Source organism: Tachysurus vachellii, chromosome 2 (genome assembly GCF_030014155.1).
Source record: "Tachysurus vachellii isolate PV-2020 chromosome 2, HZAU_Pvac_v1, whole genome shotgun sequence".
NCBI classification, from domain to species: domain Eukaryota; kingdom Metazoa; phylum Chordata; class Actinopteri; order Siluriformes; family Bagridae; genus Tachysurus; species Tachysurus vachellii.
The window spans coordinates 14,750,829-14,778,523 of NC_083461.1; the positions used below are offsets into that span (position 1 = coordinate 14,750,829).

At 36.8% G+C, this 27,695-nt stretch overlaps 1 protein-coding gene across 2 annotated transcripts in view; it reads left to right on the plus strand.

Moving 5' to 3' along the window:
* The window catches only part of nrg3b (neuregulin 3b), a 122,107-nt gene that overhangs the window by 57,989 nt on the left and 36,423 nt on the right, over window positions 1–27,695 (plus strand). For both annotated transcript variants that reach the window (XM_060890220.1, XM_060890230.1), the window contains exon 2: window positions 15,433–15,565. In XM_060890220.1, the coding sequence (XP_060746203.1) occupies window positions 15,433–15,565 (133 nt within the window). The remainder of the gene's footprint in view (window positions 1–15,432; window positions 15,566–27,695) is intronic.

The following is a 27,695-nucleotide window of genomic DNA, read 5'->3' on the forward strand; positions in this document are numbered from 1 at the left end:
CATCTAGTCAATTCCCTATTTTCAGACCACCATGAGGGGTTTGCAGAATTTTCACCATGTGACCATGACTGTGATCATAACCTCATCACAGCCTATAAATGGTGCCTGCAATGCCATGCTCATCCTGTATCCCATTCTTCTGTCACTTAGTATAACAGAGAAGTATATCCTTTGATCTTAGCTAATTTTCTCATTGTTATTGCTTTATCGCATATCATCATAATCACAAGGTTGTTGATGGGATGCCTCTATCCTCTGAAAGTAGATCAATGGGGATTTATAACAAAAGACCATTGGCTACAGAGTGGCTTTGTTTACAGTTCCACCATTTGGCCACTGCCGAATACAGAAGTCCGCCTTAGACCCAATCCATCTGGCTGATCTAAGACATTTAAATGTCTTTTAAAATGACTGATGATTCATATTCCACAAAAAAAAAAACTGGTTGATTGGTTTTTACCTATAGTTCTGTACAATGCCTCAATTATCTTTCCACCGAGGCAGTTTGGGTGCTGGTTCGGAGCCAGAGCCTAATTTAGAACCAGTTCTTTCTTTTTTGATTGCTGGTCTAGTCTTAAGAACTGCTTGCGTCAGGGGCTGTGGGCGGGGCTACTGTTAGTACATTTGATAATGTACCTTAAGTATATTAATGTTTAATACACTTTTACTTTATCACGATATGATACATTATCAGCACACATAATAGTAGGTAGCTACATGCTAAGGCTAACTTTTTTCTGTGTTAATGATAAAATAACATTATGTACTTTCTCGATTACAACCTCCATTTATACAAATTACATGGAGCTGCACGTACATGTTGGATTCGCCGCGTTTGGATATTAATGTAGGTTCACAAAGCCATGAGCATTAACAGTAAAGCAACATCCGCCATTGTTGATGTGTTTGTGTTTGCCGCTGCTGTGCTAACGTTGCTGGCACACGTGACACGTATACAGTGACGTCAGACTCGGCTCTTTGACGGCTCTCTAGCCGGTGGAAAAGCAAACCGGTTCTTAGAAGGTTCCCCAGTGGAACTAACTTTGAACCAGCACCAGTGCTAGCACTGAACCAGCACTCGGTTCTTTTTTGTGGAAAAGGGGAATTATTGTGCTTTGAACAGCACAAAAAAACAATATAACACACATAGTTAATTTGTTTCTTTCTTTATCTTTTATGTATTATTTTTCTTTTAAAATGTCTTTTCATTACTCTTTCCACCACTGACTGTGTCCAGACTTTTAAACTGCTCAATACAGCCTGTGAAGAGGCTGAAACTGCTGCTCAGTCACCCACAGCCTACTTTTTACTTCTTTACCCTAGTTTTATGTACTACGTGCAAAAATACACAGCATGGTCTCCTTGGTCAGAAGCCTGGCTAGCTTGAGTGCCACCTACTACATGTCATGAATCAGTAGCCTCAATAGCCAAAACAGCCTCAGTGGTATGAGTCATCAGCTTGTATTAGGCTTATATTTCCATTCAGATCTCTCTCATTGCCAAGGTTTGTCGACTTCATTCAAACTTCCAGCAGTCTCTATCCCCAGGCAAAGGAATATGTTTAAATAAGAAAAATTTTATTTCTGATGAATATTTTAATATGAAATTGGAGATGACTAATCAAAAAAAAAAAAAAAAAAAATCAAGAAATACAAAAACATTCTTACTATTTAAAATTATAAAAAACTTTGAAAATTAAGAAACATACATTTAAATAAATGCTTCCTGATTGCATTTAAAATGCTTTTGATTTAATATCTTTTTTCCATCGTTGTTAAAAATAAAATAATTGGCACTACTGAGTCAGGAGAGAAAAACTACCGTGAGTCATTATCACAGACCTGTAATTGTCAGTTATATTCACTCTGGTAAAATAGTCAGGGAACAAGCTAATGACAGCTAATATAAGCAAACTAGGTAAAAAAAAAAAAAAAAAAAAACAGGCCAGAGAATATAAAGCAGAAAGAAAAAGTATGGAAGAGAATACACAAATAATAATTTACATAACAGGCATGTGCACTTTGTTCCTTCTTTTTAGCTAGTGTGTTTTGGTGTTTTATTTAGCTAGCTAATATCATTCAACTAACTGACTACTACTTTTTCCATCTATGAATCAGACAGTACAACTACAATGAGGCCTTGGGCATCAAATTCTTCTGCTTCAGCAAGGGATCGTGTTTTAGCTACCTAGATTCAACATTCAGTAGGTTCTATTTGTGCTGTGCAATGATACACCACATTGATTTAGATGATGCATAAAGAGAGTGCAGCAGCCTAATATAAGATTGCAATATAAAACAAAACCTCTTGTTAGTGGTGAGAGAGTTTTCTGTTTCCCTCAGTAATTATGATTTTAGATTTTGCTACAATTTTGTAATAAAAATAATGCTAAGTCCACTCTTTGAGTCTCAAATACCTAGGCCATGTGCCAGACTAGACAGTCCCCTTAACAGTGCTGTGAAATTATGACAAATTCATAACTGCTAAGTGGTGACTTTACACTTTACACATTATTTAGTACGCAGTCAGGGGAACAGACTTGAATAATCCTAGAGTGTGTTGTTTTCTACTGTTTTAATGTATAATCACTCACATTTGAAGAAAGCCTTAGGTTTATGATCTTTCATTTTCAATTTCATATATACATTGCATCCCTAGAGCTCTTGAAAGTACTTAGAAATCGAAAGAAGGGCTTTTAAAGAGAGATTTAGAAGGAATATAAATTACTTAAATAAATGGCCTGTAATAATTAAAGAAGTGTTTCATGAAAAAATACAAATAAATCCATCCATCAAAAGATACATTACAGTCATTTGAGTTCTGGAGCAATGTTATTCCAATATTCTCAATGCAAACAAAATAATTCAGCAGTCCAATAATGTCTGTGTGACATGGTATAGATGATAGAGTCCTTTTCATTAAGGATAAAAAAAAAGCACAGACTGGACACAGATCAATTTTATTTGCCACATATGTTAATTTGTCTCGGTGACAGCACATGTAACATACTAAACAAACTGCTTATAAATTAGCAAATCAAAAAAGATTCAATAGAAATAGAAATAGATGAAGGAGTAAATCTTAAAAAAAATATGGGATGTAATAAAGTAAATGGTAAGAGGGACAGATATTGATGAATCTGTAAAAAAAAAAAAAAGGACTATGTACATATGTATGTGGAGTAAATTGTAAAATTGTAAGAACCATGTATTTTTTCCACCACAACTATACATCATAGTGTAAGAATCAGTACAATAATGCACAGATCAGACCTTTGCTACAAGGTTTGCAAGGTTTCATGCTATTAAAGAGTTTAGCAAAAAAAATTGCATGACCTATCTCTGCCTTTTACTGTATTTAACTCTTTTTATTTTATAGTCAACTACATCTTTATTGTCATCACAGCCGTATACAACTTGAAGTACCCAGTGAGATTAAATAACGTTTCTCCTGAACCCAAGGTGCAAGATACATTCATGGCATACTCAGTGTTGACAGAAAATAAATATAAGTACATACTTATATGTACTTCTAATGGTATGGTTGGTCAAATAGGTAGGCATGCACTCAACACTCAAATCTAAAACTCTTAAGAACCCTACAGTCAGAATTTAGGAAGGTTATTTCCCTTAAGTACTTAAAGAACCCAATGAGAAACGTTTGAAGAGGCCTGTGTCAAGAAAAGTGTAGGTTCTGGATATTACAAATTCGTTCCATTGGTCTTTGCTCCTAGTTGCTGTGGTGTTAAATATAGATCATGGAAAGTACATCTGAACATTTGAAATGAAATGAAATAAAAAATGGAAGCCTTTATTATAGCCACATATACATTACAACCCAGTGGATTTCTTTACTTCAGATATTCCAGCTGAGGAGGTTGGGGTCAAAGCGCAGGGGCAGCTATGATACAGCACCCCTGATGCAGGGAGGGTTAAGGGCCTTGCTCAAGGGCCAAACAAAGGTAGCTTGGCAGTGCTGAGGCTTGAACCCCAATCATCTGCTGAACAACCCAGAACCTTAACCACTTGAGCCACCACTGCCACATTTTGAATGATAAATAAATAATAACGGGGGGTGAAAAAGGTTGATCTTGATAGTTTAGAGTCTATCTAGTCTATTAGGTATACATTAGCTCTACAAATGTATGCTGAATATTTGTATCGCTGCATTAAATAACAACCAATATGTAAGCTATACATTGGCAACATTTTAATCACACCAATTATTTGTATGTTGAAAGAGTATTCTGTACTGCTAAAACTCTCTTGGTTGTTACTTTGAAAATTGAAAATGCACGAATGAGCTTTTTTTTTGCTACATAAATGGCATGCATATAAATATGTGAAAAAAATGTGTTTGCCAAGGCATAATAATGCACATAACACCATGAAATGAGACTCACTCGCACTCTGGTGGAACTGATTACAGCATGCACTTATGTAGAGTGAATCACTTATGTACAAATAGTTCCTGCAAATAAATATTTATCATTTAATAGTTTCAATCAAAAATATCCTGCACAGCTTTTAGTATAACTGGATATTTGTTGATTCTATTGTGTTGATGTGTTTGGCATTTGAGAAAGAGAGAGAAAGAGAACATTTGCAGTAGTATATATGCACACTTAGGTTTTCTCTTATAAATACTTGCCTTGTAAATCACAGGGTTGCTGGTTAATGGATATATCAGGCAGAACGAGAAAGACATAGAAAGAAAGCTCTGTAGCTCTGCATTATGTTTCTTGTCTTCCTCTGCATTGTTCAGTTCTCCCACTCTACCAATATTGTAGTGGTACAAGTATGCACACGAAGCAGGCATGACCATGACACTTAGCAGGGTACCAAGGTTAAACATGATCACACACTAAGCTTCAGAGGCGCCAGGACCCAGAGGCTGTAACAGCCACTCCAGAAGGGACATAGCATGACCCCTCTCTTGTTCTGAGTGTGTCGGGATGATTGGTTCTGATGTGCCTGTGAGAGGGGAATCTCAGACATGGGCTTGTAATCCTGTTTGCTGGAGTTCCAAGGATCTTGTGTACCTAATGTTTGTTTGAATAAAGTCGGTGTGTGAAGCAAAGCACAGTGGCGCATATTGACTTGAAGATTAGATAGTGAGCACATCCACATATTTCTCCTCACAGGAAAAACAGCAGTCATTCAGAGTAGGAGTCCGTCATTGATCTTGGCTGTTGGAAGGAAATGTGAAAGCCGTTCCTCACATTTCTTCTTCAGTAGTCTGTATTTTGAAGCAAATTGCAAAAAAAAAAATAAACACAAAAGAGTGTCAATCACAGTGTTATTTTTGGGCCAGGCTACTGGCTACTGTGTCATAGAGTCCTAATGCATGTCCTTAGTGTAGCTAGCTGTGAGCCGTATGCTGGGAGCAATGCCAACAGACTTTAAGTGAGACAGTGTGACTGGCATTCAGATGCCCAAAGCTGTGTCCATACACACTAAAAGAATACTTCATTCAGAGCTACTAATGAGCACTACATAATATTGTTCTTTCTCATTAAAACACATGGGCCTGGACATGTACAGTACAAGCAAATCAGAGATCTAACATTATTCATGCTGAACAGATTATATGTTACACGAAGAGCAAGTATGATGTGGGATAGTGTTCACCTAACATCAGCTTTTAGCAACATTATTAAATGTCTAGTCTTGGTGGTTTAAATTAGGCTACAGTTAATTCACACAGCTAATGTAAAATACACATACTGACACTAAGCTAGCACAGGGTACTGTTCACACACACAATCCTGCCTAACTGCATGTACTTCGATAGTGGGAGTAAACCTACACAAAACACATGAAACTCCACACAGTAACCTGAGCTCACGATTGAACCGTGGACCCTGAAGCTGTGAAGCAGCAACGCCACCATGCTGCTGCCAGAAAAAAGCCCTACAGGTAAGGCCGATCTTTAGTGAAAAAATAGGAAGGATCCAGGGGGAAAATAAATAACCATATCACCTTTAAACTTGATACACACTGGCATGCCGGTGTGTTATCTTTCCATGTAGGTTTCACAAGCTTGCTGGTTTGCTTCCAAGCCTTTCCAAACCTCCTGCTGAGAGACCTGCCTATTCTCATCAGCAAGCAAAAGCACAGAGTGCATAATTCATGGAGTGTAAGCATGCAACTTATGAATAGTCGTACTGTATGCGCTTAAGCAGTACAAACATTGCATCTCTGCAATGTGAGTTCATCTGTTTGAAGGGATTAAGTTCAGAGATTGACTTTTAAAATAAAAAAGGTGTGATTAATTTAAGAGCTGAGAAATGCATCTGAAGACTGTTCTTAAAAGATGAATCTGAATTTAAAATCATGCTCCATCTTTTATCTGCCTCGTGAATTAATGTGCGCACATGTTTACCATTTTGCATTTGCGACAAACAGGGAAAAGAGAAAATGGATGAATAAAACAACAGAGTAAACATTTGTGCAAACATTTCAATATGTAACTTGTTTGCAAATCTACACATGTAAGCGTTCTGTGTTCACATGACTTGAACCATTTCCATGTTTTCTCTTTCACTCATTTTCTGGCTTTCTCTCTGTCTCTGGCTCATTCCCCGTGTTTATGCTTGCTCTGCACATCCTCTTTCTCCCGTGTATCAGCCAGTGGATAAATATTTCATTGGACGTTAAATATAGCCGTGCTTTCAGTGAGCCTGAACGAGCTGGGTCTCCTCTCTGGGGCAGAAATTGAGTGGGGAGGAGAGATAGAGGGCACAGAGGTAAAGGAGACGCCCTCTGCCCTTGTAAGCTCCCACTCTTAGCCAAGGTTACTCTTGTCATATATTTACTGTATTGAATGGTCTAGTTCAAGTATGTGCCTCTCCAGAAGTGGATAGAAACTTGTCTGTGTTACTCAAAGAGAAAAGTGCTTCCTAAATATATGCTTCTATAGTTCTCTCTTTCATAGATATACGGTTTATTCGGGTTGTATGATGCCCTGTAATGTTGGGGCATCTTGGTTATACACACAATAAATCAAACACCTAAAATATCAATGTGTACATTTATATTGTTTATGTTTTCTGGAATGCAATGCAGTATGCCTCTTCTTTAAGCCCTCTCTAATCATGGCATGAATCAGTCTGATGTGTTTTGAGATTGTGGGAGGCTTTGCCATTTGAGCAGATCAAATGATGAAAACCCGGCCAAATCTGCAGTCCATCAGGGAACTTGGGAAGGCTAAAGGCTCCTGGGTTGCTTGGCATTTGCAAGGAGACATCATTAAAACACAGTAGTGTGTAATTCGAAACTCTGGTGGTACATTTTTTATCAGCCTCATTGTCAAGATTATGTGTGCCAAAATATCAATTAATGTCTTTGTAGGGTTCATTCAGGGAGTTTTATTCTGCATATATCTCTTGCGGTAGCATTGCATTTCTCTTCACATCAATACACTGCATTAGAAAATACTTTGAAGCTCATTTTAGTGATGCACCTCACTTGTTTTCCTTCAAAAGCAGTCAAGCTTCATTAAATATGCATTTACTTTTAGGTTATCTACACGTAGTGTAGTATAAGCCACTTGAAACTACTAACACATGCTCAGAAATCATGAAGGTAATGGCACAAGGTAAAGGCACATTTTTTTGTCCAAACTACTCATTTTTCAAAAACCATTTCTTTATGTTAATCACCAAACTTGCAGAGCGTGGCCAGATAAAACACATCAGCGCAAAGATGAGAAAAGTAAAAAGTTCTAGAACACAAATAAGAAAGTATTTGAAGAAAGCCATCCATGCTGCTTGTCAGTTATTCTGTATGTGCTCAGGCTGCCCATACAAGACTATAAATAAACAAGAAACAGAGACCAGGCAGTACGCCTAGGATTACAGTGGCTGTATAGATATATTTTACTGAAGCAATGGCAGACGGCTGGGGTTTGACCAAAAGCTCTAGTTTAACCAGCTTGAAAACAGAAAATGAAAAAAGGAGGAAAGAAATAGGAACAAGCTAAAAGGAAGACTAGAGTGAACACCACCATAGCTAATATATTATAGAATTTGAAATAATTCATACATTTATACTTATTTTTAATGATATTTCTTTGTATATTTGTTTGTAAGAACATCCACAGTGGGATACAGGAGAAAGATCTCACAATAAGAAATCTTTAGGTCACCGACATTCAACATACAAAACAACTATATATTCCTGGATTTGTTTGAAAAAGTGTAAGAAATAAAAGAAGTGAAGAAGAGGATTAAGATGTGGTTGGTTACCATGTGTACCATGTACATATTTAGCGATGAAATTTGAACCAAAACAAGATTCTACTTATCCTCAATTTTCATCTTGTTTTAAAATTACTTTTGTGAAATATTACTTTTATTTTAAAATGATATTAAATGTTAATAAACACATAATATAATAACTTATTTTTTATAAAAAGCTGAGACTCCTTAAGATTTCTGAGTCAAAGGCTGAAGGATGTACGTTACAGAAGTCAATGAAGCATCAGTTGTGGGTCTGGAGTTGGAAATGCTACAATCAGTTATATTGGCTTAAACTGATAAAGCCAGCATTCACGGCACAGGCTTCAAAGCTTAATATATCTTGTAATGTCATTAGGACATAATTGAATAGTCTGGATTGTGTAGTTAAGCCATTTTAGGATACAATTGACGAGTAATAAAAGAATATTGTTTTTTATTTTACAACCAAGGAAGACTAGCTAGATATGTTGCTTAATTAAAGCCATTTGCTGATGGCATGTCACTCAGATACTTTCTGTGCTTAATTGATCATGAACTTATGTTTGCCCGGGCTTGCATAAAACAGTTAAAATTGTTTTTACATCCTCTGGAGTGCTAGCCTTTGTCCTAAATGTCAGTTCAGGTTATGCAGGCACACTCTGTCCATGCAGAGCTGTCATCATCTGTAGAGGAGTCATTTCAGGGTGCTGAGAGGATTCAATTTACCTTTTCTCAAAAAGGTAAAGTGTCTTACCTTCCATCTCATACTCTCTGCTTCTATTCAGTAATGGCTCTGTTTTCTGTCATTTCTATGAAGAATGAGTTCTCTAATTCCCACTCCAGGGCATTCTGACATTTTCCTTACATGGGTGACCAATTCTCTTCCCTCAGTATCTTCCAGTTTAGCTACACTGGGAAATAAAATCTGTGTCAAACACAGAATAATACTTAAAATACATTTGACTACTGTATTTGATAATGTAACTTGCCTGTTATTGCCTGGTGTTCTGAGTACTAGCAATTTATACTGTCTTAGTGGACCATATTGTATAGCTAACTTTGCTGTAACATTTACCTGAAGCAGCAAATGAAATTTTTTGCAGGGTAATTATTCCTAACTTCCAATATTTGGTTATTTGATAAATGACATACAGCATTTTTCTTTTATTATTTTAGCTGCAACAAGTTTAAACAAGGAATACTATTACTATACTATGTAATGTTAGTCTACAGTAGCTAGGTAACTGGTTTGACAACTAGCCTGTTATTTTAATTAAATAACCGGTATAGCTTAGTTTGTTTTTATTTTCCCATGGTCTTGAATCTTGAATATTGCTAGTTTCTCAACAATATTGCATCACTTTATGAGTCTTACTGTCACATTTACTAATTGGTATTCCCTAAAATTACATTTACAGCATTTAGCAGACATCCTTATCCAGAGCGACTTAAATTTTTTTATCCAACTGAGCGTTAAGGGCTTTGCTCAGGGGCCCAGCATTGGCGGACGTAGGAATCAAACTCACAACCTTTCCGATTGGTAGCCCAACACCTTAACCACTAGGCTACCACATCCCTCTCTTCTTTATAAAAAAAAAATTTGTCTATAGATGCCTCAACTTTACAACTTTGCTAACATCAACATTATTGATGTTAGCAAGTAAGAAACGAGAGGAGTACTCTGTTCTCTTCATCAACATCATTTCCTCAATTACTAAATGCGCTGCTCTCAACATCCCCCTCTGTAAGAGCACTTTACATGTCTCTCAAGGCCAGTCCAAAAGGCACATATTGATGAACTTAATGCTAACACAGCTCTTTAAATCACTGTTTACTTAAAAACTCTAATTATCAGATAAGTGGATGTACCTGCCCAGCAGTCCTTTTTTATATGGATTAAAGTGATGTGGTTTCAGCTTTGTCACATGTTGTGTCATTTGAACCATCAAAGGTTTAAGTGTCTTACTAATGTGTTGGCCTATGACAAGCACAGTAGAACTTCAGTAGATAGACTCTGCAAGTCATTTCAATAGAACTGGCGGGACAAACACCAATTTCCCAAAAGATTTACCCTCGGTTGTTTTGATGATGTTCCTAGAGGGTTCTCTTTAACACGTTTCCCCAAAATCCAGTTGGGGTTCAATTGGTGACTATGAAATTCAAAGCATCTGACATCATTCATTAAGTCTTTATGCCTTGTGGATGGGGTAATTATAGGACTGCCCTGTTTCATCAAAAGGTAAAGGTGATTTGCAGTGACACATCACTCTAAGTGGACATTTGGACCAAATACATGCCAGGAAAATACTCCAACAGCATAACAGACACATCATTTTTCCCATCTGTAGATTTAGGGAACTACTGGCTCAGCTAACACTATATTTTGAAATGTTGCCTATGTATGAAATAAAAAAAACTCAACAACGGGGTGGTTGATGTTGATATTTTAATCAATTTCCAAGTAACCTTATATTATGTTGAGCATCCACCATTCAAGTCAGAGTAAATAAGTTGTTACTATGGAAACAATAATATGCACATTTAATTTAACCCTGTGATTTGAATTATATCCAGCATTACTGAGAGCTTCTGTTATAAAAAGAATCATTAACACCAACTGATAATTTACTGATCTGGTTGTATTTTGACACAAAAAAAAACACACAGTGACAGAGAAATGTGCTTGTTATTGGCCTTAGAATATCTTTCAGATCTATAGCCTACTGGAGATTTCTCTGATGGATGTGATGTGTGCTTAGATTGCAGACATGTCTCAGAAGATGTTTCAGGAGACTGCCCTTAGGGGCCTGTCCATCTGATTGGTGAAGGACAAGTTGGGCTGTGATTGTGTGACAGATGTTTGTGTCTACAGCTATTCCAAGCTGTCAATGCAGCCAAATCCTCGCAGCCCACCACCCTGCTGGCCAGAAGCACATTCCCTTTTAAGCTTCTGCCCCCTCACTAACCTCCATTTGTCTGACAGAGGATGTTGTGACGAACATGATGGAGTTAAGAGAAAGGTGTTGACAAAGCGAATGCTACCTGTGACCTATCAGGCCTGGTATCACGACCTTTTCTCTTATAGCCAGAGTTTTGCCTAGATAACTGTATGATTATAGAGACAACGATAAAAAATTCATTGCTTTTAGCAAGTACCTTCCAAATTACTAACTGAACCACATTTTGTTCATTAATACGATTAAAAAGAACCAGGAATACTACTTTACAATATAGTTTCCATCAGACATGGACTTGTCTCAGAACAACCCCAAACTCACACTTCTTATCACTTTTTTTGAAAAAAAAAAAAAGGAATGGCTGTGGGGAGTGGGGGATGATGGGTAAAGGCAGTATCCTCTACAGTCTGTTTGATGGGCTTGGCTGTAAACAGTGTGAAAGAACTCTCCCCAGAGATCAGCCACAGCCTGAGCACACTAATGAGCAGGGTGATTACAGGCAGGGTGTTCAGAAAGCTACTACAAATGTAAATGTACATCCCAGTTCCTATGCTGATTGAGTGACTGTGTGCATTTCTTTTTCTATAATGCACATTTCATTATTATATTTGCTGCATATATTTATCTAGATCGTATGCTCTATAGCTAAATAATATATCTCTGCCAATTCCTAAAAACAGTATGTTCATAGTTTCCATTGTTGTCTATTAATTTACATATGCCTTATATTGAATATTGAATATATCTAATGAATTAATATCTATTGAAACAAGGTATTTGGTGTATTTATTTTCTACCAGATCCAGTTTAATCTGTTGAATCTGTATGTATGGAAGCAGTCTGGTTTGGTTTTTTTATGCTTTCAGCTTTCATGTTTTTGCACATACATATTAATTCACTCTTTTTATATAGCACTGGCAATGTAGTACATGTCATATTTCTGGGCATAGAATACTATTTTTTTTTTTACTTGGACCATGTTTATATTATAGTATTCTACATGGGGGTAATATGACATTGATGTCTTTACTAAATTGCATTTTGGGCTACTTTTGAAGTGACCAGGATGAATAAAGTATTAAGGGAATAACTACAGGGATAATTCTGTCATTGAGTAGAGACTGAACAATTATCTCATCAGCACCTGAGCAATTACTGAAGCTGTTTTTACACATTACTGAGCAATATTAGTGGAAGGTCACAGCATTACACCGAGTGGTAAACAGAACATGTTTGCAATCCCGCAGACTTCATATTGCAGTTGGTAGGGGTCAGCAACCAATAAATTTCAATTTCTGTTCAGCTTGCTTTCAGTATAGTTCATTTTTATTAAATTGTCTACAGATGTGGAAGCTTCCATGCCGGTGGAGGTCCTCAAAAGAACTGGTTTAATTTTTTTTCTTGGTTGGTTTAGTTAATATTCCCAAAACACTCTTGTTCAAATTTGCTTTGTAAATCTATGAATGTGTTTATATATATATATATATATATATATATATATATATATATATATATATATATATATATATATATATATATATAAAAGTTTAGATTTCTCACAAGATCTAATAAAGTACATGAACAGTTGTTATCTGTACTGTACTGTAGATTTCACAGTTCTGGCAGTAATTCAAATGATTCACATTCAAACAGGTTTTATATTAATGTTATCATCCTAATAGGTTGCCCTTTCTATAGTAATAACTCTTTTGTCTTTTTAGCATAAAGAGACAAAAAAATTGAAGCTGGTGAGATTGTTTGTAGTTAAATGACAGCAGGAAACTAATAGTTCTATTGTAGTTATATAATGTATACAAAGTGTAATGAAATTGTTCCTCAGCTGAAAAGCTGAGCGAACTGTATGAGGTGGGCAAAAAATTGATGGGAGCCACCATCCATGCTATATGGGCAAATTGTAGTCCTTTGATTTATGTCAAGGCTATAAAAATGTCCTAAAGGTTAAAAAATCACTAGCATTGACAGCTGGAAACTGTGAATAGTATGGCTAGTACTGTAGTTTGAGCTGATGTGCAAAAATCAATTAGGAAAAGAACTAATAAACTTATCAGTGTTCTGACATAAAAGGTTGCTGATTGCTAATAACTGCTCAGAATCCCTGAGCATCGATTACAATGTTCATTAATTCGTTAAACACCTCCCCAGTCCCTCAAGAGCACCCATATTGATGCAATTATTATTGATGGTTCGTAATTTTAATTTGATGCACAGTGATATTTATTGCATGTTTCTGCTCTCGTAGCCTGCAGATGGTCCCTTTTTATGAGCATCTTAATCAAATCTGGTGGTGAAATATCTGGTCTATGAATGGCCCTGGGTCACACAGTAAACGCAGCTGATTGCTGATCAACTGTCTTGTCAGTAGTAGTATTCTTGGCTAGTTTTAAAGAGTACGCTAGAGGATAAAACTGACAATAATAATCTTAGAAGAGGTAGCATTTTCTGCCTTTACAAAGAAACATTCTATGCAGTAGGCTTCTGATCAATACTTTCCAGATGATTTATATCCTGCTATAACCCCACAATGTTTACAGTGAGCTAGATGACAAGATAAAACTCTAGCTGATGCCTCCTAATGGCGCAGCTGAATTATGTACATAGAACTTCATGAATCTATTTTTGGTGCATAGGCCTCGGTGCTGGTCTTAATTTGCATAAAAAGCCTATAGGACAGTAGTCTTTGTATCCCTGTCTCCTCATGTTCTCATCTTAACACCATTCTGATCCATTAGTGTCTTAAAGGAGCTAATCTTCTGACCTGAAGTTCATCAATCAATGAGAACAACAGATTGATTTGACCACAACACTGCAAATGCCTGCCCTTATGCCTGCCCATTGTCATGAGCAGTGACAGCCAGTCATTATTTCTGATGGGAGCTAAAATCTCCCTTTAGGCTCTTTTAATGTTTTTTTAATACAACAAAAAACATTGTTCATTGTACGGCCCTGTCAAACTCTTAGATAGTGCTATCCTTCTGGGGCCTTTGGTCCAAGATATAAAAACATGCTCAACCACACTAAGGTGTTTTTTTAGACCATAATGCCTATTGGGTTCATGGCATGTTTCATCAGAATAACAAACATAGAAAACAAAAGGTAATCATTTTCTTTAAACACAAAACAGCTCTGTTATCTGTATTTTTGTGGGTTCAGACAATATATTTTATGTCTATTTTTATTTTCTCCATAAATAGGGTATCAGTTAATTAATCCACCTTATTTTTATTCATTACAGACTGAGAATATCAGGGGGTGTTTGCTCTATGTAATAACCTGACACGACTGTTACTAATAGGCTACAGCCTGGGCTAGAAAGAAATCATTGTCGGCATTGCTTGCCATTCTTTTTATTTTACTCATGACTGATGGTGGTGCAAAAATGGGCACATATGTTGATGTGATCTATCTTTAAAGTCCTGCAAGCCCTTTCTAACCAACCGTCCCTGGTAACATTCTGATAACCGATCCAGTCTGCTGGCATTAGTAGCGCAATATTCTACTGTCATGTTACTGCTGCCAGTTTTTTTGTGTATTATTGCATTTGTTGATGGATATGTTTCTAAATTTTGTCTCTCTGTGTGTGTGTGTGTGTGTGTGTATTTGCGTGCATTAATGCAGTGTGCATGTCTTTCAGCTGAGCTTGGCAGCAGGTATTGCTATGGGTACATAATGCTAGCATTCTAGAATAAAACAAGCACAGCTGGATCAATGCATATTATTTGCACATGCAAAATAACACAATGACTATTTTAGACAATGTTGCTCTTCGCTTCGTATTGACTCATTTGTGATTTGAGCCGGTGGAATTGAGTTTAGTCTACCATGTATTACACTAATTAAATGATAATAAGCAGCCAATAAATTGTTTTCACATAGCATATGCTATGCTGTATGCCACCAAAGTACTGTAATTTTGTGAACGTTTGTATTTAACTACCAACAGATAGTTGTTTCTCATTAAGTGTTCTCCGTCTGGTCTATTGTCTGTGGCACTGTATTATTAACCCTGCCACTGTACAATACATGTTGGACTATCTTTTTTGCTCAGTGACTCAATTAAAAACAGAGGATGTATTATGAAATTTGTTTTATTGAAAATTATGAACTTATTTAATGCCATAACATAGAACATTTTTCCTATTGAGAATTGACAGTCTGTAAATTGTAATTATAATATATTTTTTAAGTAAATTAAATTTTTATTCATTACTTTCTATTTGTCTGTTTTTCATGAAGTCGCACCTACAACCCCAACTGTCCGCTCTGAGTTCTTCAAACCTTGCCAAGACAGCCAAGAGTTAGCCTTCTGTCTGAACGAAGGAGAATGCTTTATCATCGAGACAGTGGCAGGAGTTCACAGACACTGCAGGTAAGACTTTATTTACTCTCACAGGTGAAACTATTTTTAGGGTTGCTTCATTCTTTGCACATGTTTCTGCTACATGATGCTGCAACAATCCGTATCTATGATTCAAGTTTTTGTTAGTTATTTTACTAATAAGTATCCATAAACAAAATAAAATAAGCTTTTGATAAGCTAATAGCATGCGTGGTGGGCAGTGGAAATCTGTGTATTTTACGTCAAGCCTACACATTGAACGTGAAGTGCCTACACATTACCTGGACTTTATTACGATTCGCCAATCACCTATACAGTATATACATACATATATAATGGCTGTCAACGTTAATGCATTAATGCATGCAATTAATACAAAATCAAATTCATAAAACACACAAAGGTGCATCATTAACGTAATTTGCGTTATGCAGACAATATTGGGGTCGGGAGTTTATCACTCTTAGCATCATACATATATATATATGCAGCATGTAAGCTCGAGTGGACAGAGCACTTGCTTTTCAAGAAAGGTTAGTAGGAGAATATCTACAACAGCTGAACCAGCTCAATGTTAGACACAGTTAAGCAGCATGCTGCCATCGCAGCCAGCGCCACAGGTGGCACCCACTTATCAAGCTCTCCCACTCATTGCACACCCAGAAATATACCTATAATCCAGTCCTGTGTAAGAGTTTCTTGTTACATTGTTCCCTATATTCAAGTGAATAGGGCGGAATTTCTAAGAAAGAGGTGAGCCTGTGTCATTTGTTGAATGTTGCTTTCCTCAACTGTTTGCACCCTACTCAGAGGGAAAGGATTCGGGGAAAGGGCTCCATGATATCAAACAGGGCAACCAGATCTTCTCTATATATTGTCTAGAGTCCGGGGCACTGGTTGCCAGTGGTAGATGGCTAGTAGAACAAACCAAAATTAAAGACAGTGTACCAGCAAAGGATTATGTCTGGACATCATAACGGAACTGGATTTCCATGACAATCAGGCTACACTAAATTCATTTACTGACCTGTCTGTTTGCCCCTGCCAGCTTCTGAAATGGTGAGGCACATAACCCTTGGAAGAATAGTCCTCTCCTAACCCAAGTATCATAAAGCCTATACAAATAGAGCCTGCACAAATAGAACACCCAGAATAATGGCATCATAGCACACTAGGTTCTAGTAAAAGAACATTGCCTTGAAACCCTGTCCTTTTCAGTCTCCACTCCAAATACAAACCCTCTGCCGAGGACCAATTGGAGGTGGCAAATTTCACACTTTGCCAAACCCATTTAACTGCAAGTCAGTACCCTCCACCAAGTTCCCAGTCATGCTTGGTTTTTCTTGGGACCATTGAGAGCATTCTGAGCAGCTGCATCATTGTCTGGTTTGGGAACTGTACCATCTCAGATCGCAAGACCCTGCAGCGGATAGTGAGGATAGCTGAGAAGAACATTGGAGTCTCTCTTCCCTCTATCATGGACATTTACACCACACGCTACATCCGCAAAGCAAACAGCATTGTGGATGACCCCACACACCCCCACACACTTTCTTCTCCCTCTGCCATCTGGAAAAAGGTACCGAAGCATTCGGGCCCTCACAACCTGACTGTGTAACAGTTTCTTCCCACAAGCCATCAGACTCTTTAATAACTGAAACTGAACTGTTTTGAGCACAACATACACACGCACATCACCTGTATGGACTGCACCGACCTACACCAAATACACACACTTCCAATATACATCCATCAACCTGTTTATATGCTGTTTACATGCTGTTTTTGCAAACTTTTTTGCATTTCAGTCATTTGCTGTTTGCACAATTCTTTACATTATCCCAGGGACCTTCTGCTATGAAACTGTGTTCATTATAGTATTACTTCAAGCAATATTGTTGAACATACAGTATTTACACTGGTCGGTGCTGTTTCTGTTTATTGTCTTTTTTGTATTTTTTGTATTGTCTTTTTTGTATTTTTTTGTTTGCACTGTCCTTTGTCCTGCACTGTCTTGTCCGTCTTGTTTGTCTTGTCCTGCACTGTTTGCACCAGGTTGCACAGTTGCACTTTATGTGGCTAGGACTTACTTACTCCACCATGATCCTGGAGAGACGTTGTCTCATTTCACTGTGTACTGCAACAGCTATATATGGTTGAAATGACAATAAAAGCTTCTTGACTTGACTTGACTTCTTCCTGGAAATACATTTGCAACCCATAGATCTCATGGATGGAGTTCACTTTTTCACTTTTCCCCTTACTATCATGTTACACTGTCTCCATCATACCTAGAGCAACACTGAAAGACAAAAACATTCACCAAACTGGACTTGCTACAGTAAGTGTAAATGGCCTCATCCACAACAGAGAGGGTGATGAATGAAAAACAGCTTTTAGCAACACTTCTGGTATTGTGCCATGTCATATGGCCTCTCCATTGCACCTTCAGAAGAACTGAATGATGTGAAAAGTCAAGCTGTGATTTGAGTTGTAAATGTGAAAGTTGGTCTATATAGATATAGAAATTAAAAGTGAACAAACTTTTTCTTACTGAAAAAAATCATTAAGGATTAAGGATTAATCCTTAATCACCCGGGTCTTTCAGACAGTTCATCAGGGAGATCAACACCTCAGAAACAAGCACTGGGTCTGTGCTTTCTCTCTGATTAAGACACAAACCCAATCATTATCACATTGCCTTCTGTTCCTGGAAATTATGGTCAGCTGAAAGAAACTGTGACAATGGTAATCAATAACTATTTGCGGTTGTTTGAGGGGGCCAAAGAGCCTTTTATCATCTATACCAACCACAAAAACCATGAGTATATCAAGACTGCTAAGCATCTCAAGTCATGCTAAGCAAAATGGATATGACCCAATCATAAGATGACCCTGTGCCATGGTTCATGCCTTATGGGAAGCATGTATGTGCCCACTATTTTGAGTGACAAACTCATAACCCTGGCTTATCCCTGCCATTGAACATCCACAGGTTCACTAAACCCACAAGCTCCTGCATAATAAATTCTGGTGGCTAAGCATGCTTAACAAGTTCATCTAAAGTCCCCAGAACCCTATCGGCAAGTAAACATATGCCTCTGCCCATTCATCAGTGACCATGGTAACATTGATTTTGTGACATATCTTCCCATTTCCTGAGGAAACACAGTCTTAATAATTATCATTGACTGCTTCTCTAAATTCCCTTCGTTTGCAACTGCCAAACAACCCTTTTGAGATATTTGGTATCACTGAGCACCTTGCATGTGACAGGGGCACATAATCCAGTCCCAGTTTTAGTCCAGTTTTATAATAGAATTGGGGATCATGGACATTCTCACCTCAGGATATCACTCACCTGTTTCCTATGGTCCAGGCCAACCAAGAAATCTGAAAACAAGTTTAACAACACAACAGCCATACAGTATATAGAGGATCTTGGTTCTTCATAGGGCAGAGAACACACCTAACTGCCTACCACACTCACTGCCACATATCTTGACCTATTTCAGTGCATAGACATGTATATAAATATTACCATCTAAACCTGTTGCTATTGAATCCTACCAGATTGGACTCACCAGCTGTGCTTCAATGTTTCAGTCACCAGACCACAACTGAACAAGCAGCAGAAAGAAATTAAAATGCCAGACTCAAATTAGGAACTCCAACTCCTAGACTACGCAACAAACTACAAACATAACTGCCTATACGTCCATGTCACAGTCAATATACTCACTTGTATAAATACACACCAAACACTATTCCATCATGCATTATTGTTTTTATTCCTGGCATGCCAAACTTTGTTCACAGTATTTCATATTCTGATTTTGGTTATTTAGTCTGTTCTATTTGTTGAGCAGCATGACCATTGCACATTTTTATGACCAATGTTTTTGTTCTATGTTCTGGATTATTTGCTACCTGCTTATTGTTTACTTACTTCATATCTTTGCAACTGCAACCACCTCTGCCACAGGACACATTACTTTTGGATTAACATCCCACGAGGAATGCAAAAAATATATTTTTAAAACAAGCATTAATATCTAAATTAGCTTCTTAAATTTGATTTCCCCCCCTCAAGGTTCTGTGTCCCATTTTCTGAATCTTTCTGAATGACTTTTCATATGGATTTGTTAATTGTACATAAAATACATAATTTCACACATTTTTACATCTGGTTGGTCATATTTGACATAGATTGAAAAACCTGAATGTGTCATACGGTGGGTTTTACTGGAAATCCTGACAGATCTGAGGTGTGAATAACAGACTCACTCTTTAGCTGAAAATACTGAAAGCTAAAATCTGTAAAACTTCTAAAAATGTGATCTGAGTGATTTTAACCAGAGAATGGTTGTTGGTGCCAGATAGGCTTGTATGAGTTTTTCAGAAACTGCTCATCTCTGCAGATTTCCAGAAAAACAGTATCAGGAATTTACACAGAATGGACAAAAAACATCTTGTGTGTGGAGGGTCTGAAGGCTGAAACACCTTGTTGATGAGAGATGTTGGAGGAGACTGAACAGACTATTCTTAGCTGACAGGAAGTCTATAGTAACGCTGAAGCTATTACCTCAGACTCACTGAATCTAGAAACACATGATTTTTTCTAATCTTCAATTGTCCAGTTTGTTTGAGCCTGTGCCAATGATAGCCTCAGATTCCTGTTCTTGGCTGACAGGAACGAATTCTAATGTTGTCTTCTGTTGTTGTAGCCCGTCCACCTCAAGGTTCAATGTTTTGGGTGTGCTAAGATGCTTCTCTGCTCATCACAGTAGTAAAGACTGATAATAGGAGTTGCGATAGCTAACTTAGGAGCTCTAATAAATCTGGCCATTTTCCTCTAACCTTTCTTATCAACAACGTGTTTCGACTCACAGAACTGTCACTCACTCAGGGTTTACTCAGGGTTTAATCTCTTGAGAAGGTTGCATGTGAAAATCCAAAGAGATCATCAGTTTTTGAAATACACAAAGCAGCCCATCTGGAATAAACCACCATGCCACAGTTAAAGTCACAGAGATCATACTGTTTCCTCATTCTTTTTGATGTGAACATTAACTGAAGCTCTTGACCTGTATATGCATTATTTTATGTATTGTGCTGCTGTATTAAGTATTGGCTATTTGTGTTTGTACGTATATATATATACTCACTGTCCACTCTAACAGGAACACCTGTGTAACTGCTAATTTATACAGTTTTGTACAAAAGAAAGCACGGTGTCCTAATGTGTTACCAGAAAGAGGTAAAGAGTATCATAGGATGAGTTATTAGCTGTTCTGTAATCGACTTTTTGTGTGCATGTGATGAGAGTTTGAAAGCCAGGATCTACTCTTGTATTAGAAAGTGTAATTATGGTCAGAGCTTCCTCACTGGAGGGACCGTTGACTAAAACCTGAGGATCTGAATGCTGCCAGCTCTTTCTGAAATGAGTGACTCTACTCTGAAAGAATAATTACTGGTTTCTTATGGCTCTGAAATGCCCTTGCATTACTTTCTTGAATGGAAGGCATTATAATACATAAAGCAATTACTTCATCCAGCTCATCTAGACTGGATATACAATAAATTCAAATGTGATAGCAGTTTACAAATGTTTCTTTAACTTTCGATGCATATATACATACATACATACATACATACATACATACATACATACATACATACATACATACATACATACATACATATACACTCATTCGCACATATCTCGTATAACTGTACACTTATGTTTAATACATCAATTTGTGCACAAATATTTCTCAGGCACTAGGCTTTTTCAGTTCACACACAACTATAAATGCTATAGGTTTCTAATTGCTATCTATTGTTCTACAGCATTTGTTTTTTTTGGTAAATTGCCCAAGACAATAAACTGAAGAATATTTTACAGGCAGGAAAATGGTGGGGTTACAAATCATTAGCAACCCAGTGTACCTATTTAAGGTATTTTATGCTACATTAATTTAAAACCACTCAGCTAGTAAAGAAAAAACTTGGCCCAGTCTGGTATGGTCTTTTTCCACCTGATAAACATATGGCTTCTATACCCAAGAGAATTTCTTGTCTAAATTCTGAAAGATAAATTATAATAATAATAAATAATGATGAATAGCAACAGAGAAACAAACTTTGTTTTTGATAATTTAGACATGCTTATTCATTTAATCTACATGAAGCATTATTTTGTATTCTCAAACCCATTTATACTGACAGACTGGAATATTGCTTCTCATCAAGTAATGACACTTCTGAAGGAAACTCAAACTAGCCTGAGCCATCTTAGGCCCTTAAGTACCAACCTCAACCAGTTAATATGCACTTAAACTCTTTAAAAAGCACACATTTACAATACTTTAGCTGTCACTCACATTTTTGTGCTTGATTTTTTTTCTTACTTAAAGCTAATGTGATTTTAAGTGTCGTAAATTGTTATTGTCATAGTAACAAACTCTAACCAAACCAATCCGCAATATTGAGGTCTAATCTTTAAAAAAAAATTTTAGCTCATGAGTTGATGAGAAAGAGTTTTACTCACCTTTGCCACTTTTGTGAAAGGAGGATAGAGAGCAATTTAAAAGTACTCTTCAGCATATTAGTTCATGATACTATTTTAGTTTATGTCTGCGTTGGTTCATAATAGGGTACAAACTGTTATATCCAAAACAGCTTGAGTTTAAATGAATGTCATGCATTTTAAATTACAATTACCTCGCCACTATTTAATGTTATTACATTTCTGGGAAAAGTGTGCTTGTATCGAGGGAGAAGGAGAACCGTTATGGATTTGGAAAAATTAAAGGAGGAAAAAAGAGAGAAAGCAGTGCGTCATGAATGAATAAATGCTTCTCTGTCACAGAAAATATCACAAGGAAGGATTTCTCAGCAGCATTGACACCAAATGATTGAGAAAGAGGTGTAAAATGACCATGCAAGATCCAGGAGGCCAAGGCAAGGGGATTAACAAGATCTGATATGACAAAATAAATCACATTCATGATGAGGACATTCGCTTTTTAAACTCTTTGTCCATTCCCGCAGGAGTGGCCTGTGAGTAAATTATCCCTTGGCTGTCAGATCACGACAGGCTGTGTTAATCCCAGTTGCAGTCTTCTCTTATCTCATTTCTCCTCAGATAGTGAACTAGACATGTCTGTATCCTATAAGCCATGCATTACCTCATAAAAAAAAGGCAACCACTTGTATGTCAAATTTGCATGGTTGTAAAGGGTAGAATAAGCTTTTAGAATTGCTTATTACAGACAATGGATATTAATATGATTAGCTATGCACAATTGTAAATGAATGCTAATCAGAGTAGCTGATTATGAATGCAAATATAGTTCCAAACACAGCCAGTTGCATTCTTCCTAGACAAAGGCCTACAACAAAATGTCTCATATAGCAAAACCTCAAAAATTCAAAGCAATACATCAGAGCATATCTCACCATAATACTACATATGGCAGTACTACTGATAATCTGCACTGTATGGCAGAAGTGTCTGCCAGTCTTGTCCTTCCTCTGGGCTGCTGAGATTGTGTGGGGGGAAGAACATCTGTGGACAATTCATTCTGTGTGTATAAGTGGATTACCTACACAGCAGACACCAGAGAGCAGACCTGTGCGATTGAAACATGGATGTTTAAACACAGACACATGTTTCTGCCTATTTAGATAAACAAGGGATTCCATGTCAAGAGTGCTATACTGCAAATGAGTGTGTAGAGGGAGACAGTGATTGTTCTTCCAGGAAACTGATCGTCTTCCTAATGTCAGAACAGAAAACAGCTTAAGAAAGAGAGAGAGAGAGAGAGAGAGAGAGAGAGAGCACAGAAAGCCAAGGTGTACCAAGTTACTTTGCGTTATTGAACACTTCTGTCACAAGCCATTAGATACTAAATTGTTAAACTGTTCTTGAGCTATTTCTTTGTTATACACTGGCAATGTTATTTATGTCTCTGTTTTGCCGTCATTCTTGCTATTGCTGTTGTTGTTGCGTGGCAGCCATGATGGCAGATGGAGTGCTCCGTGAATTGGATTTGAATGGACTGGATAGGAGTGAGAGAGAAAAGAATAGAAAAAGACAGAGCAAAGGAGGTGGGTGGGGGCTGGGGGTATTGCTCTTTCTCCATCTTGAGTGAGGCAAGTTGTCAGGCAGAGGGCTTGACATAATTAATCATACTAAGTGTGCTAACACTGAGAGAAAGGTTATATACTGTAAATGTCCAGTAATCACATCATCCTGGCATTCTGGAGTGAGAACTTTAAAAGCTCCATGACTCTAAAGGAGCATTACAGCTAACACTTTGTGGTAACACTTTCTATAACACTTCTAGATATTAACCGGATAGGTACAGTATATGTGTATATGTGATATTGTAAGTGTTTGCTTTTGTAAAAGTAAAATAAAAAAAGGGAAGTAACAAGACACAATAACAGCAAAAAGAATGTAGCTTAGTGCTTAAGGATTACCAGTCAGAAGGCTGTGAGTTTGAATCCCAGGTCCACAGGCCCTTAACCATCCATTGCTTGGTTGTATAAAATGAGATTAAATATAAGTCGCTTTGAGTAAGGGCCAGAAATGTAAAAACAAGAAGACACTGAAAGGGAAGACATGTTCATAGCTATTGAGCCTGTAAGTGTGTGAAGCAAACGTCATTTTGGTTTCTAAAGTGGGTTAACTCATTTTTACAGAAAAGGGAACCTGATCTCTCAACCAATCAGCAGCTGTGATATGAGCTGGAGAGCCATGTCAAATACTCCTTCTGCTATCTGTTCAAAAAGTCACTAGATTGTTGCTAGGCTCTTTATTTAATGAACATGACTTAAACAGTCTAAAGTTGGGAATAATGAAAAGAAAAGAATCAAGTAAATAGTAAAGAGCTTTTAATTAAATGCGTCTGTTGAATCTTAATTTATATGCCACCTTCAGAAAATATTTCTAGTTTTTGGCACATCCTTTCAGGATCTGTGCAATTAAAAAAAAAATCTGTGTGAATGGAAACCTCAAACATCATACTAGTCATCAGAATGAGATAACGCTTATTCCTCTTTCCCAGATCTTTCTCTTAAACTTATAACTGACTTGGATTTATTTTCTAGTTTTTTTTATTGCGACAACTATCAAAAATATATTAGAATTATAATTGAACTGTTTGTCCTCCATTATTCATATTGTATGTTACCACGTCTTATTGCATTGGACCTAAATCATATTATATGGGATTGCTGGGAGTATGAATTTCATCTTTCATAAATTACATTGTTGTCACATAAAGATCTGCATTATATAAGTCTCAGAAGAGTGATACACCCTACTGTTCGTATAACCTCCTCGGGATTAACCAAGGGCACAAGAATCATCATATCCTTTTTTTTATAGCCCTCTGAAGTCAAATTAGAGGCCAGTGAGATATCTTTATACTGTATAGCTCATTTTCTCTTGTTTATGATGATTGAACTTGAACAGCTTATCTGCTTTACATGAATCTTATGCAAGATGTACAGTATGATGTATAAGTGACGTATTTGGTTTCAACAGACAAGCATTTTGCATACCTTGCAATCTTTTTCATTCGATGTTGAAAGTTTAGCTTGAATTTCATTGCCACAGGGCAGTATTACAATACCTCAATGCTTAATTTTTAAATCAACCAAGAGCTACAGGCAACATTTAATGAAATTTTAGGCTTGAGACACAAAATGTTTGTGATGTCTTTACTTTTTCAATGAGCTTTAATCATATTAATATGTAAAGGTAATGAAGGAATGTAGATCCAGCTTTAAAAAACCTACCCGGAGACATAGTAAGGTTAGAGACAGAATTAATCCCTAATTAGCCCACACAGCCTTTTATTAACATTTGAATTAATATAATAGTTCAGATTTGGACTTGATACTTTGCTGCTCAATGGTAAGAATTAAGTTAAAAATATTTCTATTAGGATTTTAATTACGGCTTGCTTTATTGTTGAGACTTGTGTTATTGCTCAGAGGAAGGTCATTTGAGACTGAAAAGCTTGAGGAGGGGCGTTGACATTATTGTTAACTCTAATATATGTAATTCAATGAGCCATTAACACTCTCATCATCTCAGTGCCTGTGGTAATTAGTAAAAAAAAAATAAACAATTACCATTTAAATGACAAAAGTGCTATAGCTATAGATCATGTTTTTCAGTCATTCAGAGCACATACACACACAGATCACAATTTCAGCATCTAGACCACCCAATTTGTAGGTTATCGAAAGTATTGGAACACATGCTTTTATAGGAAAATACACATATGTATATTACTATAAAACCATTTGGGTTTTTTTTTTTTTTTTTAGTTTTTTAGCAAATCCACACAAAAAGTAAGCACCAAGATTTTTTTCTCTACTCTGACATCCATAACAGAAAAATGCAGTGAGTACGAAAGAGCAAAGGAAATAGGAAGAGTAGAGAGATGCAAAATACTTTTTGACATGGCATGCCTTTTAAGTCAGAAGGTTTGATGTGCTAATGACATGCAAATGTATGCAAATGAGAACGCCTTTGCCCAGATTCAGGCAGAATGTGTTAAGAAGAGTTGCAATCTCAGGGAAAGTGTGTTCGCTATAAATAATTCGAAATTAATAGGAAGTTGTGGCATTAAGATGCATGGACAAACTATTGTAAAGGATAACAGGAGGAGAGAAGGAGAGTAAAGATAGCCTTCTCACATTCAGATTCATTTCATTCTGTAACTCGATTTATTCTGATTATTTTCATTTCAATTCCATTTCTCTTGCTTCTGCTTCTCATGTGAGTGGTCACGATTACAGGTCACTTGTGTGAATGAGTATTCATTTTTAAATTGGTGTCGAGGTCTGACAAAGTCTTATCTGTCTGATTTTACACATCCTTGTATTAACTCGTGATGCCATAATGCTCATTCCTCATGTGTATCTGATCAGCATCTGTGACCTGATTAGTGTCTCCCTCTAAAGAGCGCAAGCACTTGGGTGTGAAACTGCACATCAGGCTTCACCCAGATTTGACTTGTGTCCTCATCTCTTCTCACAAAGCATCAAATCAATATGCTAAAAACAGAGGAGTGAGGATGTAGGACACACTTATTTCCATCATTTTAGCACATGATTGTTGTTTTCATAAAAAAAAAAAAAAAAAAAAAAAAGCCAATGCCATTGTACTGTCAGCTCACAGAGCAAACAACTCACTGTGCTCCCACTTCTGAAGCAGAATGTATGTGCTTTTTTAAACACTTTTCTCCATCTTTCTTCTATTCTTTTTTCTGTCAACAAAATGGCTATTAGATTCTCATTTTCTTCCGAAAGCCTGCCTGCAAGTGGTTTAGACTGGATTAATTTCCGCTAATGGTAATGAACTGTTCAATTTAATGAATGTCAGGCCAGAGTGAGGAATACACACACAGGAAGGTCACGAACAGTTATCGTGGTGTTTATTCAGATGTGTGGAGAGGTGAGAAAACTAAGGCACTGCAAAATGTGATCCTTGTTATTACTCTTGCCAAATAGTATAAAATGGTTAGTAGTAGTAGTAGTAGTAGTACTAGTAGTAGTAGGCTGATAGAAGTAATACTACATTTACATTTGTATATGCTTACAGTTATGGCATTTGGTAAATTATTTGTTTAATTTTTATTTTATACAACCGAGCATTAGAGTCCCAAATGTGGCATGTATTATTATTATTATTATTATTATTATTATTATTAGAGGTGATGGTGTAATGTGTAATGTGTGTTTCTGTTGGCGTTGATGTGGCATTATTATTGTTGGTGTTGATGTTGGGTTTCTTGGTGTTGTTTATGGTTTCTATATTTTTCAAGTTATAGAAAAAATTATAGATTGTTTCAGTTTTTTAGTCATCTACCAAGGCAGATTAAACAAACATACTGTACACTGGGATAGTTATTTTTCACTGAATATATTCCAGCTCAGCTCATGAGTGAGGGCGTCAAGCAGAAATCAGACAATCACACATTTTACTAACTTGAGTGGAGTTAGCGCATGTAATAGGCTCTCAACTATAAGATGAAATAAAAGGTCTGATTCATCATATTTATGCAAGTAATAAAACAAGGGGCCCTGTTTGTACAGATCCTGATGCACAGAAAGTCATTTGTGCTGACTTATA